The sequence below is a fragment of the Oncorhynchus mykiss genome, chromosome 3 (assembly GCF_057628025.1).
Source record: "Oncorhynchus mykiss isolate SJ-2025 chromosome 3, ASM5762802v1, whole genome shotgun sequence".
NCBI classification, from domain to species: domain Eukaryota; kingdom Metazoa; phylum Chordata; class Actinopteri; order Salmoniformes; family Salmonidae; genus Oncorhynchus; species Oncorhynchus mykiss.
Window position 1 is genome coordinate 62,213,752 of NC_143024.1, and position 18,303 is coordinate 62,232,054.

The following is an 18,303-nucleotide window of genomic DNA, read 5'->3' on the forward strand; positions in this document are numbered from 1 at the left end:
GTGATCAGGCCAGACGTACTGATAATCATACCCTGTGTGAGGGAGCAGTTTGGAAACAAGTCCACTGATTCTACCCTGCCAGCGTCTCTTTTTACACAGCCAGTTATTCGGCAGGTAGCCTAGCGGTTAGGAGTGTTGGGTTGGTAACTGAAAGGTCGCTGGTTCGAATCTCAGTGCTGACTAGGTGAAAAATATGTCGGGTGACTCAGGATATGTCTGGGATATGCCAAAGACATTTTTTTCCAATTCGCACATTCGTATAATCCACACTTGTGCATGTGTGAAATAGGACAAATGTAAGCACCCACCAGTTATTATCTACTGTACTTCTATATCAGATGTAGTCCTACCAGTCGTCTGTTTCTGTCTTTTGGTTTCAGCCACTTCAGAGGAGAAGACTCCTGTTATGTCTTACGCTGCCTGCTGTGAGATAGAAAATGAAAACCAGAAATTCCGCTCTAGTCCTCAGGGTGCAATTAACCTGAACCGTGTGTCCCTCTCCCTCAGCCTACGCTAGATCAATACTGAGGCAGGGTGACAGCTATCTCACACAATGACTCTGCACTTACACAATACTTAGGTGTCAGCCTGCCTGGAACTATGGACAGACTGATGAGAGTTATTTTTTTTTTTTTGTCTGGTCAGCTGAAGATGGATCATCCATGTTTGTATGGAATCTCTTACAGTATGGTGACTTAGGTGATGTAACCATTGCATGTCAGATGATTATACTGACTGTTCATTCCATATCCATTCAAAACATATCTAGGCCTAACAATTGTAAGAGCTAGGTTACATCCTAGACTAGTTTGCGTTCCAGATCCTGCATATACTGTACACTGTGTCTTGCATTGATTTGGTAACCCCGCCCGATTTGGCGTCATTAACGAATGTATCATAATGGTAATTAGAATGGAAGCAGAGGGATTTATGTTGCCTGTGGGATCTGGGATGGCTAGTTTTTCCCGCTGCAATCGAGACGCTGATTACTGTCATGAATTAACTGAACACACAGCGATCTGCCACACAACAGAACTGAATCGTATACAAGGTGGAGTGGACGAGAAATGTTAATTGGGTGTCCTGTGTCTCTTCTCATCTCTGTCTGTGAGACAAGGGCGATGGGAAAAACCTCAGGCATGCATCACTGAGCCAATTATACTGGGTGAGTTTGCTCTTCGGCTGGGTGAGAGACCGAGATATGCAGAGTAGGGATAGGAGGCCAGACACCACTGCACTGCTGGGTGGGATATGAGTGAAATACAGAGCCGAGCAGAATTGAGATGTCACCTTTCTCACCATAACAAACATAATAATTAAAGAGATTCTCCGGTACGTTTGTGTACTTTTTAGCCAGTAAAATCAAACAAATGTCATTTGTCACATGCGCTGAATACAACCTTACAGTGAAATGCTTACTTACAAGCCCTTAACCAACAATGCAGTTATAAGAAAAGACCTACAAATAAGTAAGAGATATGAATAACAAATAATTCAAGAGTAGCAGTAAATAACAATAGCAGGGCTATATACAGGGGGTACCGGTACAGAGTCAATGTGGAGGCTATACACAGGGGGTACTGGTACAGAGTCAATGTGGAGGCTATATACAGGGGGTACCGGTACAGAGTCAATGTGGAGGCTATATACAGGGGGTACCGGTACAGAGTCAATGTGGAGGCTATATACAGGGGGTACCGGTACAGAGTCAATGTGTCAATGTGCGGAGGCACCGGTGTCGTGGTAATTGAGGTAATTATGTACATGTAGGTAGAGTTATTATTATAAGTGGCTATGCATAGATAACAGAGAGTAGCAGCAGCAGTAGTAGTTCTGAAAGTAGCGCTCACGAGCAAAACGTGTTCCCCGACTATTGAGTACTATGTCACATACAGTGGGGTCCGGAATTATTGACACCCTTGATGAAGATGAGCAATAATGACTGTATGAAATAAATAATTCCAATACTGAGCTATATTGTATGCAAAAAAAGAGGGAAATTATAGCTCTGAAAAATAGATTTTGTTTAACAAGTAATGTTTTGGTTTTTTTAAGGGTAGGGGTCATAATTATTGACACCCCTAAAGATTATTATAAATAAAGTAGTCAAAAGTTTAGTATTTGTTCCCATATTCAAATCAAATTTATTTATATAGCCCTTCGTACATCAGCTGATATCTCAAAGTGCTGTACAGAAACCCAGCCTAAAACCCCAAACAGCAAGCAATGCAGGTGTAGAAGCACGGTGGCTAGGAAAAACTCCCTAGAAAGGCCAAAACCTAGGAAGAAACCTAGAGAGGAACCAGGCTATGTGGGGTGGCCAGTCCTCTTCTGGCTGTGCCGGGTGGAGATTATAACAAAACATGGTCAAGATGTTCAAATGTTCATAAATGACCAGCATGGTCGAATAATAATAAGGCAGAATAAACTGGAGCAGCAGCACAGTCAGGTGGACTGGGGACAGCAAGGAGTCATCATGTCAGGTATTCCTGGGGCATGGTCCTAGGGCTCAGGTCCTCCGAGAGAGAGAAAGAAAGAGAATTAGAGAGAGCATATGTGGGATGGCCAGTCCTCGTCTGGCTGTGCCGGGTGGAGATTATAACAGAACATGGCCAAGATGTTCAAATGTTCATAAATGACCAGCATGGTCGAATAATAATAAGGCAGAACAGTTGAAACTGGAGCAGCAGCACAGCAAGGTGGACTGGGGCTCAGGTCCTCCGAGAGAGAGAAAGAGAGAAGGAGAGAATTAGAGAACGCACACTTAGATTCACACAGGACACCGAATAGGACAGGAGAAGTACTCCAGATATAACAAACTGACCCTAGCCCCCCGACACATAAACTACTGCAGCATAAATACTGGAGGCTGAGACAGGAGGGGTCAGGAGACACTGTCTCGTATATTCCTAGCACACAATGAATACATCAAGCTTCTGACTCTACAAACGTGTTGGATGCATTTGCAGTTTGTTTTGGTTGTGTTCCAGATCATTTTGTGCCCAATAGAAATGGGAAGTAATGTATTGTGTCATTTTGGAGTAACTTTTATTATAAATAAGAATATAATATGTTTCTAAACACTAATAAATTAATGTTGTACTAGGGCTGGGTGGCAATGTTGTGCAGATACTTTTGCACTACCGCGCAGATGAAATATCTGAGTTTTCCTCTTTAGTTAACACTATCAAAGTTTTGCCCTACTGTGGGAATAGTGCTCGAATCAACTCAATATTAGTCACTTCCAATGTAAAATACCGAAACAAAACAAACTATGCAAAACTAACTGTTTTTTATTTATTTAACTGCATTGACAGGCACGACTCAGGCCCGTACTCTACACAGACCGTTGTGCCCTAACCAATTAGAGCTGCAGTAGGCCTATTTGCAAATAGCCATGGCCATGTATCTGTGCCATTCAATTTGAACTGGACTGCGTTTACAGCATGAGCGGCCATGAGTAGATGCGCTTGTTTTGAGATGCGCTTGTTTTGAGATCAAAGCGAGAGCTACCTGTAGCCACCTGTGTACATTTGTTCATATTCTTTGCTAGTTAGTGAGTTATTAGCCCAGTTACAGCTAATTTCTAGTCAGCAATGTGTGAGTGGTTGCTTCCTACAAGAGCACAAAATGTGTGCGTTTCTAGCCATCTTTGAAAAGCTCGTCAGGTAAAGAGCTTTTTTTAATCTTAAAGGGGCAGTGTTGTATTTTGAGATGGTCTTGAATACGTTAAGTAGCCAATAGGCTGAGGTTAGCATAATTTGCCTGATTCTCTGTAATAATAATTAATTTTATTTTGTAAAGTGGTTTCTTGCATCAAACAACACACAACATTTACAGTCACCTCCTTCTCTGAAGGACAAGTGGATAAACAGGTTAATGTCAAGCCCTGCATGTTTTTTTCAAAAGTCTCATGGAATGTGAACAGTGAACACCACAATGAACACCACACATTTTCTGCTACTTTAGGTTGAATGATAAAACAGCTATTTCCATGTTAAAATTGGATGCGTTTTCTCCATTGTTTTTGATGGTAGGCCACTCTGGTAGGCCTACGTTATGCTCAAATAACCAGAGTAGCCTACTTGGCCGCTGTTAAAACTGGAACTTAAAGCGGGTACAGCTTCAGTGTTGTAAACGCACGCAGGAATTTGCACAGAATTTTCACAATGTTCAAATTGTGAAAATGTGTCTCAACATTTTTGAGGGAATATTGCTGGACGGTATGCCATGTTTGACTATATACCGGTAATGATGCACAGACCGGTTTGGGTTTTTACTTTACCTTCTATAGCTGTATTTAAATGTTTGGTTTGTTAAATGTGATACACAACTCCGACTTGTAATGTCCAATTTTATAGTTTATACTCCATTTGTAGCCAGATCTGACCCGCTTGCTTACAGCTGAACTACGGTCGAACAGACTTCCTGTGTAAATTAAGACACCGCAGAGCCGGCACGAGATATGTCTTGAACATTTGACCTCAATCCAGGGATAAGGAATGTGTTGTACTCCGAATTGTCCAATTATCCCAGAAGCTTAAACGACTGCTTGTTTTTGAGGAAACTGCTGTTTTCTTCCTCATGCTAGCTAGCAGTAGCCACAGCAGCCATTATAAAATGGAACATTGCGTTCAACAACAAATCAAATGAAAGTTTATTGGTCGCTTACACAGATTTGCAGTTATCGCAGGTGCAGCGAAATACTTGTGTTTCTAGCTCCAACAGTGCGGTATTACCTAGCAATACAAAACAATACACACATGATCCAAAAAGTCAAAAAGAAATTCATAAATATCAGAACGAGCAATGTCAGACTCCGGAATATATACAAAGTGCCTTCGGAAAGTATTCAGACCCCTTAACTTTTTCCACATTTTGTTACGTTACAGCCTTATTCTAAAATGTATTAAATAAATAAACATCTGCACACAATACCCCATAATGACAAAGTAAAAACAGGTTTTTAGAAATGTTTGTCATTGTCCTGTTGAAAAACAAATGATAGTCCCGCTAAGCCCAAACCAGATGGGATGGCGCATCACTGCAGAATGCTGTGGTAGCCATGCTGGATAAGTGTGCCTTGAATTCAAAATAAATCACAGAATAAATCACAGACAGTGTCACCAGCAAAGCACCCTCACACCATAACACCTTCTCCTCCATGATTTACGGTGGAAAATACACATGTAGAGATCATCTGTTCACCCACACCACGTCTCACAAAGACACGATGGTTGGAACCAAAAATCTCCAATTGGGACTCCAAATTTCCACCGATCTAATGTCCATTGCTCGTGTTTCTTGTCCCAAGCACATCTCTTCTTATTGGTGTCCTCCAGTAGTGTTTTCTTTGCAGCAATTCAACCATGAAGGCCTGATTCACACGGTATCCTCTGAAAAGTTGATGTTGAGATGTGTCTGTTACTTGAACTCTGTGAAGAATTTATTTGGGCTGCAATTTCTGAGGCTAGTAACTCTAATGAACTTATCCTCATCAGCAGAGGTAACTCTGGGTCCTCATGAGTGCCAGTTTCATCATAGCCTTTGATGGTTTTTGCGACTGCACTTGAAGAAACCTAAAAAGTTATTGAAATGTTCTGTATTGACTAGGGTTGCAAAGGGTCGGAAACTTGCTGGAAATTTTCCATGGGAAGTTAAACCAGGAAAAGTTGGGATTTTTGCTTAAATTCATCCAAAAAGCTGGCTTATAACAAGGAACCATTTTTTTGTGCGATATACATAAGGCAATTCTAGGTCTTGTGGCATATTTTGGTTACATTTTGACTACATGCTTTCTGGTAAGTTTTGATTACAATACTGGGTGGGGTGAATATATTATATGACATACATGATTTTTTGTTAACTAGTAAATAGTAGCCTACAGAGAAGTGTGTTTAAATCATTTCTAATGTGTTAACAATTTCTGCTAGTTAGAGTTTGGTACGATGTGGGTTTTGGATTGCTTGAGCCTGCTAACTGCGGAGTGTTAATTCACCTGTTTCCATACATGTTTCATTTTTTAAAAAATGCTTACAAAGGAGTTGTTTAATCTAACTGCTTAACTATTAATCTGTACATGGAATTGTATTTTGTGTTTTGTTTTTTTACTCATGTTTTTCTAATCTTTACAGGAAAATGCCACAGGCACTATCTGATGTGTGGAGACATTTCACTGCAGCTAATGTAGAAGGAAAAGCTGTGTAAATTTGTAAACACTGTGCCAAATACACTTTTCAAAAAAAAGGGAACACTAAAATAACACATGCTAGATCTGAATGAATGAAATATTTTTATTAAATACTTTTTTCTTTACATAATTGAATGTGCTGACAACAAAATCACACAAAATGTATCAATGGAAATCAAATTTATCAACCCATGGAGGTCTGGCTTTGGAGTCACACTCAAAATTAAAGTGGAAAACCACACTACAGGCTGATCCAACTTTGATGTAATGTCCTTAAAACAAGTAAAAATGAGGCTCAGTAGTGTGTGTGGCCTCCACGTGCCTGTATGACCTCCCTACAACACCTGGGCATGCTCCTGATGAGGTGGCGGATGGTCTCCTGAGGGATCTCCTCCCAGACCTGGACTAAAGCATCCGCCAACTCCTGGACAGTCTGTGGTGCAACATTGGTGGATGGAGCGAGACATGATGTCCCAGATGTGCTCAATTGGATTCAGGTCTGGGGAACAGGCGGGCCAGTCCATAGCATCAATGCCTTCCTCGTGCAGGAACTGCTGACACACTCCAGCCACATGAGGTCTTGCATTAGGAGGAACCCAGGGCCAACCGCACCAGCATATGGTCTCACAAGGGGTCTGAGGATCTCATCTCGGTCCCTAACCTCTGGCGAGCACATGGAGGGCTGTGCGGCCCCCCAAAGAAATGCCACCCCACACCATGACTGACCCACCGCCAAACAGGCCATGCTGGAGGATATTGCAGGCAGCAGAACATTCTCCACGGCGTCTCCAGACTGTCACGTCTGTCACCTGTGCTCAGTGTTAACCTGCTTTCATCTGTGAAGAGCACAGGGCGCCAGTGGCGAATTTGCCAATCTTGGTGTTCTCTGGCAAATGCCAAACGTCCTGCACGGTGTTGGGCTGTAAGCACAACCCCCACCTGTGGATGTCGGGCCCTCATACCACCCTCATGGAGTCTGTTTCTGACCATTTGAGCAGACACATGCACATTTGTGTCCTGCTGGAGGTCAGTGGCTATTTGTGGGGGAAGCCTTAATGAGATCCAGTCCCTATGGGATCAGGAACTGAGAAGTGGTCTGTGGTCACCACCTGCAGAACCACTACTTTATTGGGGGTGTCTTGCTAATTGCCTATAATTTCCACCTGTTGTCTATTCCATTTGCACAACAGCATGTGCAATTTATTGTCAATCAGTGTTGCTTCCTAAGTGGACAGTTTGATTTCACAGAAGTGTGATTGACTTGGAGTTACATTGTGTTGTTTAAGTGTTCCCTTTATTTTTTGAGCAGTGTAATTTGTGAAGAATGCAACAAAGATGCAGAATCATCTGGCCAAGTGCATAAAGTTCCCTCAGCGCTCACAACAAGCAACCTGACAAAAGTCCCTCTACTTCTATTTGAGGTGAAAATTATGAATCATACACCTTATCGATAGCAACAGCTCATGGTCCTTCTGGAATTAGAAGTTTTTTTTTACTCAAAGGAGGAGCATAGTCAGAGAAATGCTGAGGAATGTGTTTCTCGAGCTGTGTATGCTACTGGTTCACCTCTGATGCTGACAGGCAATGTGTATTGGAAGAGATTTCTGAATGTTCTTCGCCCAGCATACACCCCTCCAACCAGACATACTTTATCTACTAATTTGCTGGCTGCAGAGTTAAGAGTTCAAGTGAAAGTCAAGCAAATCATAGAGAAAGCAGACTGTATTGCAATCATCTCTGATGGGTGGTTGAATGTTCGTGGGCAAGGATTCATTAACTACATCATCTCCACCTCTCAACCAGTATTCTACAAGAGCACAGACACAAAGGACAACAGACACACCGGTCTCTACATTGCAGATGAGCTGAAGGCAGTCATCAATGACCTTGGACCACAGTAGGTATTTGCACTGGTGACAGACAATGCTGCAAACATTAAGGCTGTTTGGTCTGAAGTGGAGGAGTCCTACCCTCACATCACACCCATTGGCTGTGCTGCTCATGCATTGAATCTGCTCCTCAAAAACATAATTTCACTGAAACAATGGATACACTCTACAAGAGAGCCAAGGAAATGGTTAGGTATGTGAAGGGTCATCAAGTTATAGCAGCAATCTACCTCACCAAGCAAAGTGAGAAGAATAAGAGCACCACATTGAAGCTGCCCAGCAACACCCGTTGGGTGTTGCCATATCACAGTCTGCCGATATGGACAGCCCCATCAAGAGGATCCTCCTGGATGATGCATTTTGGAAGAGAGTGGTAAGCAGCCTGAAACTCCTGAAACCTATAGCAGTAGTCATTGCACGGATTGATGGAGACAATGCCATCCTATCTGATGTTCAGACTCTGCTTGCAGATGTAAGAGAAGAAATGCGTACTGTCCTGCCCACTTCACTGTTGCTCCAAGCAGAGGAAACTGCAGTTCTGAAATACATCAAAAAGCGTGAAGACTTCTGCCTGAAGCCCATACAAGCCACAGCGTACATGTTTGACCCCAAGTATGCTGGCAAGAGCATCCTGTCTGGTGTAGAGATCAACTAGGCCTATGGTGTCATCACTACCGTGTTTCACCACCTTGGCCTGGATGAGGGCAAGGTTCTTTGCAGTCTGACGAAGTACACTTCCAAGCAAGGGCTTTGGTATGGAGATGCAATATGGCAGTCGTGCCAACATATCTCATACCTCCATCATCCGCCTCAGTGTGCAACTGGCCCTTGTTTGGGAACACAAACCAAGCACACAACAGGGTGACCAATACAAGGGTTGAAAAATTGGTGGCCGTCCGGGCAAATTTGAAGCTTTTTGAGCCTGACAACGAGCCATCCTCAACAAGGTTGGAAAGTGACAGTGAATGAGGCATCAGAGTCTGATGTTTAAGAGGTGGACATTGAGGAGGTCCAGGGAGAAGACATGGAAGCCTGAGAGGAAGACAACCAAAGCTTTAGTTTCTAGACTATCATTTTACAGCAACAATGTATGTGGAAAACGTATTTGGGAGATATTCCCTTTTGTTGTTCAGTGAAATAATCCCATGTGAAGAGTCACCTCATTTAATAAAAGTTCAATTCGTAACTAAATTGTTTTTTTAAATTTCTATTGGATGGATTTAATCATTTGCAATTTTGTCTACTTATGATAAGGTAAATGGTTTATGTTTCTGTCTCCATATGATATGGTAAATATATCCAATGCAAAACATCTACATTTAAAGGGTATTAATATTAATTTGCCTATATTTCCATTAATTCCCATATATTCCCGTTTAATTCCCATATATTCCCGTTAATTCCAACAGAAAGTTTCCACCTTTGAATATACCCCAAAATGTGCAACCCTAGTATTGACTGACCTTCATGTCTTAAAGTATATAAACTACCTTGTCACAACACAACTGATTGGCTCAAACACATTAAGAAGGAAAGAAATTCCACAAAATTAACTTTTAAGAAGGCACACCTGTTAATTGAAATGCATTCCAGGTGTCTACCTCATGAAGCTGGTTGAGAGAATGCCAAGAGGGTGCAAAGCTGTCATCAAGGCAAAGGGTGGCTATTTGAAGAATCTCGAATCTCAAATATATTTTTATTTAACACTTTTTTGGTTACTACCTAATTCCATGTGTTATTTCATCATTTTGATGTCTTTGCTATTATTCTACAATGTAGAAAATAGTAAAAATAAAGAAAAATCCTTGAATGAGTAGGTGTTCTAAACCTTTTGACCGGTAGTGTATGTACTCCTTGTAAAACATGTCAGTGTAGATCCCTTAACTATAATAATAAATAAGCTGTATCACTCACCATTTCACCCAGCTCTAGACGCTACCATGATTAAGGATAATCTGTAATGAATCGTAAATGATGACGTGAGAAAGTTAGAGGGTCAAAGATCATACCCCCGAGACATGCTATAACCTCTCCTGTTATTGGTAATGGTGAGAGGTTAGCATGTCTTGGGGGCATGATCTTTGACCCTCTGTAACGTGCTCTCTCTCTCTCTGCTGTGTGTGCATCTTGCTAGCTGTCACTTAAATGGTGGGGTGCTGAAGCTCAATTGGCTAGAACTCGAATTGCTAGGATGTGTAGTGTCGTTTAGGCTCTGGGCTGGATGGATGCACAACCGGAAACAGTGATGGGAGGAGGAGGAGGGGTTAACATAACGTAGCCTAACGTCTGTGTGTCATGTCTGTCTCTGTCTGTGCTGCAGATGAGAGGAGCGTGAGCCGGGGAAAGCGTGCTGCAGAGCTGCATCAGATAATGCTGTTTACCCACATGGCCTGGAGCCGCTGCTGAGGGAGGAACAGCCGAGTCCAGTCAGAAAGCCACAGAGAGGGGTGCTACAGGGAGGGAAGCCATGTCCTACCACCACCACAGGAACCCCAGCCAGAGCAGCCACCGCACCATGAGCGCCGAGGAGAGGTGCTCTACGCCCGTCCACCACCACAAGGCGTCCACGCCCACACACAAAAGCGCCTCGTCCTCCTCCTCGTACCAGCGCGACACCCGCCAGGTAAGCAGCGCCCGCCTCCAGACAGACAGAGTGAGACACAGTCCGCTGCTCTGGGAACAGTGTAGTGGTTTGATTCACTCAATCGGGCTCCCCTGAGACTGTCTCTGGAGCAGCAGACAGACAGAGTGGGACTGACTGGAGGTAACAGCTCCCTGAGCGCAGTCTGTAAGGGCGATCACTGTGAGCTGTGCTATTATGAGGAGGTGATGACTATGCACTGTATGTAACTAGCTACTATCATTCTAGGCGTTTTATGTTGTGCACTGTAGTATGTTGTAGAGTACTGGTGCCAATACCTGGCATTGTGGCTTATCTGTGTCCACTGTTCACCATGTCCTAAGTCGGAGGTATTGTAAACAGTGAATTAGAAACATTCTTTATTTTAAGGGTCAGCTTACAGGGGCTTAAATGTTAGCCCCTTTTATAAGCGTGTGAAGAGGAAGCCTTTCTACTGTCTCGGTCTGTGAACTGAACTGCCATATCACCGTAGCCATGGAGAAACAGGACACTTATCTGGAATCTCTGACATCACAGCTTTTCCGATGGGGGGGGGGGTCGTAAATAATTCATGAGGTAGAGTTAGAAAGCCAAGGCTCGATTGAACCAGTGTACATGTGGCACGCTCTGGTATTCTGTGCTGTGTGGGAGCTACTTCTGCATTCCCGTAACCATGGGAGATTGCTCTCTGAAGAGGAGTGCTTTGGGGAGTTGGTGGAGGAATTGCGGCCTGTACAGTAGCAGTCAGGCTTGCTGCTGAATGAGAGATTTAACCCTTCCTGTGCCTCCTACTCTGTTCCCTGTCGTGCTGTACATGGTGTACAAAGAGACCTTGTGAGCTCTGCGGTCTTCTAGCCTGTTCTGTGAATTCACTCTAATCTAAACAGCATATTGATGTCCCATTCCTACTCCGCTAATTTAATGAGTTTAATTAAAGTAGCAAGCAAGGGAGGTAAGAGGCATGCAAGAAATTAGGCACTTGTCCAATTGATTCACCTTACTCGTCCTTTGTGAGACTGCGATGCCTAGAAAGGTTATTGGCCGATAGTGACTGCTGTTGTATTTCATTACTGTAGTAATTTACTGGGTAGATGCTGTAGATCCAGGGAAGCACCAGAGGATTGTCTACTATAGTACACAGCTATTGTTGTGTTGAGGCTGGAGGTGGGGCCATGTGGTGGGATTTGTTAATACAGGCTGATCCTGTGTCCTCATTGGCTCCCGAGTTAAAAGGCGCGACCAGGTTCAACCCAGCTCAGTATCGCCATCACCGTAGTGATGCATTAACTCGAGCACCAGGAGTAATCTTTTATAACTCTGTTGCCTCGTTGTTTATGTGGTTAGGGGGTGTAGAAAGAGTATGTGTGTATCAGTGTCTGTATGCGTGTTTACTGCTGTATAAGGGTCACATCCTCCCTAGAGACTCCTGGGGAAGTGGTGCAGACCACAGTCCCAGGGAAAAGACCTTGGTAGGCTTGGCTGGCTGCAGTGTGTTTCAGTGTGCGAGGGAAAGTGAGTACAGTGGCTATTTGTGGGGGAAGCCTTAATGAGATCCAGTCCCTATGGGATCAGTGCATGTCACTTTCTCTTGTGCTGCTGACTACCGTTAGGCACTCTGGACTGGAGACTCTCACAAGTGCAATTAGAGACACCACCTGCAGTGTATAGTACCGACACACTGATTCCGCGCACATCCTACACAGTCATCCCTCTGTGTGTCTAGATAATCACGCAAACCTTTTTCTCTATGCTATAACAACCGTCTGCCGTCTCTTGGTGTGATAAGATGGTTCTGAGGCATGGAGATAAGGAACATGATGAGTCTGAAACGTTTGCTTCCCTTTATGCTTCTGTGGGGGAGCAGGGAAAGTCTTTTGATAGCAGATGACTGGTGGATTTATGGCTGTGGAGAAATCAATGACGTGATTATGAACAGCAGCAGCAGCAGATAGAGGCTGTGTTCATGGTAATGGTCAGAACACATTGATGGAAGATGAAAGGATGAGGAAGCGCTGACAATATAATACATCTCCGCTGCAAAAGTATATCCAATGAAGCCCTTGTTTTGGGTGTCCAGACATTAAGTCCCTTTAAAAAAAATGTTTTAACTGGGTTATCCCATTCCTGGAGAGATACCGTCCTGTAGGTTTTCACTCCAACCCTGTTCCTGGAGAGCTACCCTCCTGTAGGTTTTCACTCCAACCCTGTTCCCGGAGAGCTACCGTCCTGTAGGTTTTCACTCCAACCCTGTTCCCGGAGAGCTACTGTCCTGTAGGTTTTCACTCCAACCCTGTTCCCGGAGAGCTACCGTCCTGTAGGTTTTCACTCCAACCCTGTTCCCGGAGAGCTACCGTCCTGTAGGTTTTCACTCCAACCCTGTTCCCGGAGAGCTACTGTCCTGTAGGTTTTCACTCCAACCCTGTTCCTGGAGAGATACCGTCCTGTAGGTTTTCACTCCAACCCTGTTCCCGGAGAGCTACCGTCCTGTAGGTTTTCACTCCAACCCTGTTCCCGGAGAGCTACTGTCCTGTAGGTTTTCACTCCAACCCTGTTCCTGGAGAGATACCGTCCTGTAGGGACGCTAATCTAGCACCTGATTCTAATAATTAGCTGTTTGATAAGCTGAACCAGGTTAGTTGGAGTGAAAACCTACAGGACAGTAGCTCTCCAGGAACAGGGTTGGAGTGAAAACCTACAGGAGGGTAGCTCTCCAGGAACAGGGTTGGAGTGAAAACCTATAGGAGGGTAGCTCTCCTGAAACAGGGTTTGAATGAAAATCTACAGGAGGGTAGCTCTCCAGAAACAGGGTTGGAGTGAAAACCTACAGGAGGGAAGCTCTCCAGAAACAGGGTTGGAATGAAAACCTACAGGAGGGTAGCTCTCCAGGAACAGGGTTGGAGTGAAAACCTACAGGAGGGTAGCTCTCCAGGAACAGGGTTAGAGTGAAAACCTACAGGAGGGTAGCTCTCCTGAAACAGGGTTGGAATGAAAACCTACAGGAGGGTAGCTCTCCAGAAACAGGGTTGGAGTGAAAACCTACAGGAGGGTAGCTCTCCAGAAACAGGGTTGGAATGAAAACCTACAGGAGGGTAGCTCTCCAGAAACAGGGTTGGAATGAAAACCTACAGGAGGGTTGCTCTGCAGGAACAGGGTTGGAAACCCCAGCACTATACGTTCTTTGCAAGGATTGGCCCATAGATCCTCCTCTTAATGGACAATCCATGGGCAATCTGTGTTGGGGGGGGGGGGGGGGGGGTAAACCTGCCATCTGTTGCCCTTGTCAATGTGTGAAGTGGAGAGTACAGCAGACACACTACGTATTCCCACCTGCTCCACTATAGGTCAGGCTTCTGCCTTCTGGCACCTAAAGGTTTAACTCAGTGCTTTCTTCCCCTCGCCCTTCCTGCAGCTCTGAGTCAATCATGTTTATTACAGTGAGGCAGTGGAAAAGGCCCAAATGGCACCCTATTCCCTACAAACTTGAGTGTACAAAACATTAGGGACACATGCTCTTTCCATGACAGCCTGACCAGGTGAAAGCTATGATCCCTTTGTTGGGTTTTTGATAATATGAAATATACTTATTCATGTCACTGAGGGAGAGAGGGTAATGTGTAATGTTTACATTATGTCAGGATATGTTAGTGTTAGCCACCAGGGATCCTATGGGAGGGATCCTCTGGGATGAGAAGAGACACAGCCTGGTACCAAACACCATGACAGCCGCGAGTTGGGGAGGAGTGAGCACTTTGGGTCAGAGGTCAGGTCAGATGAAGAACAGGTATCACTAAAGTTCTGTCTAGCAACAGAGATGTATTGGCTGTTCAGATGTGTAGGAGGAGACTCTTCATAGGAGAAAGGGATAAATATCAGTGCTTGTGTGAATATGTCTTTGTCTGTTCAGCTGTTTGACCCTCTGGGATGAATAAACTTGGTTTAAGCTTTCATATTGTCCGTTGAGTTCTTACTCTGATATTTGGAACCTAACACCTTATTGATGCCACTTGTTAAATCCACTTCAATCAGTGTAGATGACGGGGTGGAGACCGGTTAGAGGGATTGTTAAGCCTCGAGACAATTGAGACATGAATTGTGTATGTGTGCCATTCAGAGGCTGAATGGGCAAGACGAAAGATAAAAGTGCCTTTAAACGGGGTATGGTAGTAGGCGCTAGGCACAGAAGGTTTGTGTCAAGAACTGCAACGCTGTTGGGTTTTTCCTGCTCAACAGTTTCCCCGTGTGTGTCAAGAATGGTCCACCACCCAAAGGACATCCAGCTAACTTGACACAGCTGTGCGAAGCATTGGAGTCAGCATGGACCAGCATCCCTGTGGAACACTTTCGACACCTTGTAGTCCATGCCCCGACGAATTGAGAGTGTGCAACTTAATATTCGGAAGGTGTTCCTAATGTTTTGTACACTCAGTGTACAATTCTCTATATTCCCTATGGGCCCTGGTCAAAAGTATTGCACTATTTAGGGGATAGGGTGCCATTTGGAATGCAGGCAGTGTTTATATTACCTCACACGGTGTTACATCTCATCAGTAGCGCAGCAACAGCCCAGCCCCTCTCACACTCAGATTTATGGCAAAGCAAAACCCAAGACTGCAGCAAATGACTCTCGTCTCGTTACAATCACATTGGCAGTGATTACCAATGCCTGGCACTTAGGTTGTCTGCTTCTGATCAGCGCTAGGGTCCAATGGGTACTTAATGTTGTACTTGAATTAACATCCATCGTGATGGGGGATTAGTCACTACGGTGTGGATGTTCCTCTGGCAAATCTCAGTCTGCTACTTGTTGTTGTTCAGGTCGCAGGTGAGTTGCCGTGCTTAGTTGCGAAAGCAAGAGAGATTCGCGACACAAAATCAACATGGTCTCAAGTGTTGTGGTGTCAGCATTGGCGGATTTGAGTTTGTTGGGTGTGCTTCAATACACAGCGAACATACCAAACAAGGCGGGATGTTGCCTAATGCTCAAGCAGCAGTAGTATGCCCTCAATGCGCTGTACTCTGGGAGTCCCTGGGAAAACAGACGTGTCAGATGAAGCTGCCATAGGAATTCTGCTTCTGCCGTGCCGTGTAGGTCTAGATAGTTATAGTCCAGATTTACCCTAATTTGTCCCCAAGGACAGTTGGTCCTTTTCCCTGCTCCTAAAGACCTCACCTGTAGTAACGGTTTGATTCATTGCAGTATTGGAGATGAATGTAGCCTACCACACCACTGTGTACCAATGAAGGTTGGTCCCATGAGCTGGTAGTTAGTTACCATTGAAAGATATCAATAGCCTGGACATTTGATAGGTTTATACTCTTTCCATGCTGGTGGATGCATAATGCATTGCAAGCTTTAAAGCAGTGGAATAATCAGTCGCGCGTTGGATCCAGTGGATATCATGGCTATTAAATCACAATCCCAGGCAGTAAAACGATTTAGACTACGTTAAAGCGGAAATGAAACATTTTAGGAAGCCAGTGTCCTTTTTAATAATGCTTTATTAGGCCTAGGTCTTCATAAGATAGCCGACTTCATACAAATAAATATACACAGTCCCAGTCAAAAGTTTGGACACATCTACTCATTCCAGAGTATTCTTTATTTTTACTATATTCTACGTTGTACAATAATAGTGAAGACATTAAAACTATGAAATAACACATATGGAATCATGTAGTAACCAAAAAGGTGTTAAACAAATCAAAATATATTTTATATTCTTCAAAGTAGCCACCCTTTGCCTTGATGACAGTATTGCATACTGTTTGCATTCTCTCAACCAGCTTCATGAGGTAGTCACCTGGAATGCATTTCAATTAACAGGTGTGCCTTGTTAAAGTTAATTTGTGGAATTTCTTTCCTTCTTAATGCGTTTGAGCCAATCAGTTGTGGTGTGACAAGGTAGGGATGGTATACAGAAGATAGCCCTATTTGATAAAAGACCAAGTCCATATTATGGCAAGAACAGCTCAAATAAGCAAAGAGAAACGACAGTCCATCATTACTTTAAGACATGAGGGTCAGTCAATCCGGAAAATTTCAAGAACTTTGAAAGTGCAGTTGCAAAAACCATGAAGCACTATGATGAAACTGGCTCTCATGAGGACCGTCACAGGAAAGGAAGACCCAGAGTTACCTCTGCTGCAGATGATAAGTTCATTAGAGTTACCAGCCTTAGAAATTACAGCTCAAATAAATGCTTCACAGAGTTCAACTAACAGACACATCTCAACATCAACTGTTCAAAGGAGACTGTGTGAATCAGGCCTTCGTGGTCGAATTGCTGCAAAGAAACCACTACTGAAGGACACCAATAAGAAGAAGAGACATGCTTGGGCCAAGAAACACGAACAATGGACATTAGAGCAGTGGAAATCTGTCCTTTGTTCTGATGTCCAAATTTGAGATTTTTGGTTCCAACCGCCGTGTCTTTGTGAGACACAGAGTAGGTGAACAGATGATCTCTGCATGTGTGGTTCCCACTGTGAAGCATGGAGGAGGAGGTGTGATGGTGTGGGGGTGCTTTGTTGTTGACACTGTCTGTGATTTATTTAGAATTCACGGCACACTTAACCAGTATGGCTACCACAGCAATCTGCAGCGATGCTACATCCCATCTGGTTTGGGCTTAGTGGGAAGGAGAGTGATGTAGTGCTGCATCAGATGACCTGGCTTTCACAATCGCCCGACAACCCAATTGAGATGGTTTGGGATGAGTTGGACCGCAGATGGAGGGAAAAGCAGCCAGCAAGTGCTCAGCATATGTTGGAAAAGACTGTTGGAAAAGCATTCCAGGTGAAGCTGGTTGGGAGAATGCCAAGAGTGTGCAAAGCTGTCATCAAGGCAAAGGATGGCTACATTTTTGGTTACTTCATGATTCCATGTGTTATTTCATAGTTTTGATGCCTTCGCTATTATTCTACAATGTAGAAAATATAAAAAATAAAGAAAACCCCTTGAATGAGTAGGTGTGTCCAAACCTTTGACTGGTACTGTATATACTTTGATCTTTGGGTTGTTCGAATCTTGAGAGGATGTTGAAGTAAATAAATCTGCTGTCCTCTGTTGCAGTATGAGCAAGCTTTTATTTAATGTGGTGTAGATGTATTTCTTTAGAAGTGAGAGAATGACTCATGACCATTATTTTAATAATAAGAATAAACTACACAGGGAAGTTGTTTTAGTGAACTGAGGCTTTGCTCTTGTTCTTTGTCTATCAAGCACAATCAGGGAGCTGGAAGCCTGATTACTGTGTATTGGGACAACAAAGTTGTATATTATTGGAGCAACCTCAATCCATCTATCCTCCAACATTGTGAGGATACAGATTTAGTGGTTATGATGCGTTCATTCCTCTTCGTATTCCAGCGTAATGGGGGCAAGTATGCAAACGTTTCTGAATGAACTTCTTCGGAAGCATCTCGTTTTTTGAATTAATTTCTTTGGAAGGTGAGTTGAACTTTTTAAATAGAGGGCTTGGAATGGCCTACTTCTCCTCCCAGGCTGCTATGGTGACTGAACTGGGGCAGACCAGAACAGAATACCAGCTGTAGTCTCTGGCTTTCTGCACTGGGCTGGTTAAAAAGCTGGTTGTTACACACTG

General features: G+C 43.8%; 1 protein-coding gene across 41 annotated transcripts in view; it reads left to right on the forward strand.

Moving 5' to 3' along the window:
- LOC110520140 (oxysterol-binding protein-related protein 6) overlaps positions 1 to 18,303 on the forward strand; it is a 62,015-nt gene that overhangs the window by 21,805 nt on the left and 21,907 nt on the right. For all 41 annotated transcript variants that reach the window (XM_090229817.1, XM_090229834.1, XM_036974479.2 and 38 more), the window contains exon 2: positions 10,400 to 10,702. In XM_090229817.1, coding sequence (XP_090085943.1) covers positions 10,547 to 10,702 — 156 coding nt within the window. In that variant the 5' untranslated portion in view covers positions 10,400 to 10,546. The remainder of the gene's footprint in view (positions 1 to 10,399; positions 10,703 to 18,303) is intronic.